Source organism: Terrapene carolina, unplaced genomic scaffold (genome assembly GCF_002925995.2).
Source record: "Terrapene carolina triunguis isolate 2854851 unplaced genomic scaffold, T_m_triunguis-2.0 Scaffold569, whole genome shotgun sequence".
In the NCBI taxonomy this organism is placed as follows: Eukaryota; Metazoa; Chordata; order Testudines; family Emydidae; genus Terrapene; species Terrapene triunguis.
Genome location: NW_020664920.1, coordinates 31,712 through 33,404, shown reverse-complemented (window position 1 = coordinate 33,404; position 1,693 = coordinate 31,712). Strand labels below are relative to the sequence as shown.

At 70.4% G+C, this 1,693-nt stretch overlaps 1 protein-coding gene across 1 annotated transcript in view; it reads right to left on the bottom strand.

The window, feature by feature from the left end:
* Positions 1–1,556: 1,556 nt before the first annotated feature.
* The window catches only part of MPV17 (mitochondrial inner membrane protein MPV17), a 31,235-nt gene continuing 31,098 nt past the window's right edge, over positions 1,557–1,693 (bottom strand). Inside the window, exon 8 of the mRNA XM_029913271.1 lies at positions 1,557–1,676. Coding sequence (XP_029769131.1) covers positions 1,557–1,676 — 120 coding nt within the window. The remainder of the gene's footprint in view (positions 1,677–1,693) is intronic.

Sequence of the window (1,693 nt, the reverse complement as noted above, 5' to 3'; positions counted from 1 at the left end):
CTCCCCTAGCTCACTTCCCCCTCCTCCCCTCCCCTGAACGCTCCACCCCCCTGCTCCTCCCCCTCCCCTGCTTCCCGCGAATCAGATGTTCGCGGGAAGTCTGAAAACAAGCAGGGGCAGGCCGGCAGCAGCAGGTAAGCTGGGGCGGGCGGGGAACAGGAGGAGGAGGGCTCCGGGGAGGCACGGCGCGGCTCCCTCCAGCCCCAGCCAAGCAGCTCCGGCCCCAGCGGCTCCAGCCCGGCTCGGGCCCCAGGGCGGTGGCCCCAGTTCCCAGAACGCGGCCAGAGCCGTGCGGCTCTCCTCCCACCTCTGCCATGAGGAGCCCTCCGGCCTCCCCGAAGGCTGTGCCTGCTGCTACGCCGGGGGGAGCCGCCAGCCCCAACTAGCCCTCACCGCCAGCCCGCCCCCAGTCCCCTGCCCAAGCCCCTCCGAGGGGGGGGGGCGCAGCATGGCCGCAGCGTGGCTGGAGGAGCCAAGGGGGGGGCGCAGCACGGCTGGAGGAGCCAGTGGGGGGGGCACGGCGCGGCCGGAGGAGGAGCCAAAGGGGGGGCGCCTTTTTTAGGTTTGCTCCCCCTGCACTTAGGACCTGGCTACGCCGCTGGTTGGCGTACCTCTCACATGGCGAGGCTGGCCCCAGCACAGACAGGCTGAGCGCAGCAGGGACTGGCACCCTCCTGCTGGCACCAATGGCACTAGCACGGCTAGCAATGACAGTGCAGACGTGGGGCTCCGGCCTGGGCTGGCAAGGCTGGTACAGTGACCCAGGCTGCAATGCGAGATCCCCAAGCCCGAAGGGACCGGTGTGGTCACCCGGGCAATGTCCACACTGAATTTGCAGCCTGGGCTCGGGCTGCTTCGCTGCAGGACAGATGTTCGGTGCGAGCTGGCGCCCGGGCTCTAGGACCCCACGAGGTGGGAGGCTCCCAGAGCTCAGAGCCGAGGGGGCTGGCTGGAAACCCCTTGGTCCAGCCCCTGGGGTCAGTGCTGCCCACGCGCAGGTGGCAGCGGGTGATGGGCCGGCCCAGGGGCACTGCCAGGTGGGCGCTCTGCGCTCTGGCCCCGGCTGCCCCGTGAGGAGCAGGCGCTGCAGGAAGGCTGTGTCCCGTCGGCCCTGCCTGCGCAGCGGGTTATGACCATGGGCACCTGCCGGTGCCGAGCCTGGTTCCCGGGGAGCAGCTCCTGCCGGCTCCCCTCGGCTCCTGCGGACCCCGGCCCGGCCCCTGGAGCAAGGCTCCCTCAGGGTGGCCCCAGCCCCCAACCCCCAGCCCCAGCAGCAGGGCCACGGCAAGGCCAGTCACTGAGTTTATTTCTCCAGTTCCTTCCCAGCTTGCCTGGGCTGCGTGGGCAACGGCTCAGAGGGGGAGGGGCTCTCCAACCAGGGGCACGGCTCGATCGCCCCCAGCACTGCGGGCCTCCATGGGGCACAGCTCGGTCTACCCCGGCGCCAGGGACCGCCATGGGGTGCAGCTCAGTCACCCTGAGGACAGCCGTGGGGCAGGAATCAATCTCCGCCTGTGCTGGGGACAGCTGTGGGGCACAGCTCAGACCCCCCAGCACTACGTGCCAGCGGTTCCTTTGCTGAAGCTGCCCTGGGGGGCCAGTTCGATGGTTGCTGTGTGATGTGGCCCCTGGAGCTCCCCCAAGAGCCACTGCTGGGCCGGCCCCACGGCCATTCGCTATGGCAGTCGCAGAG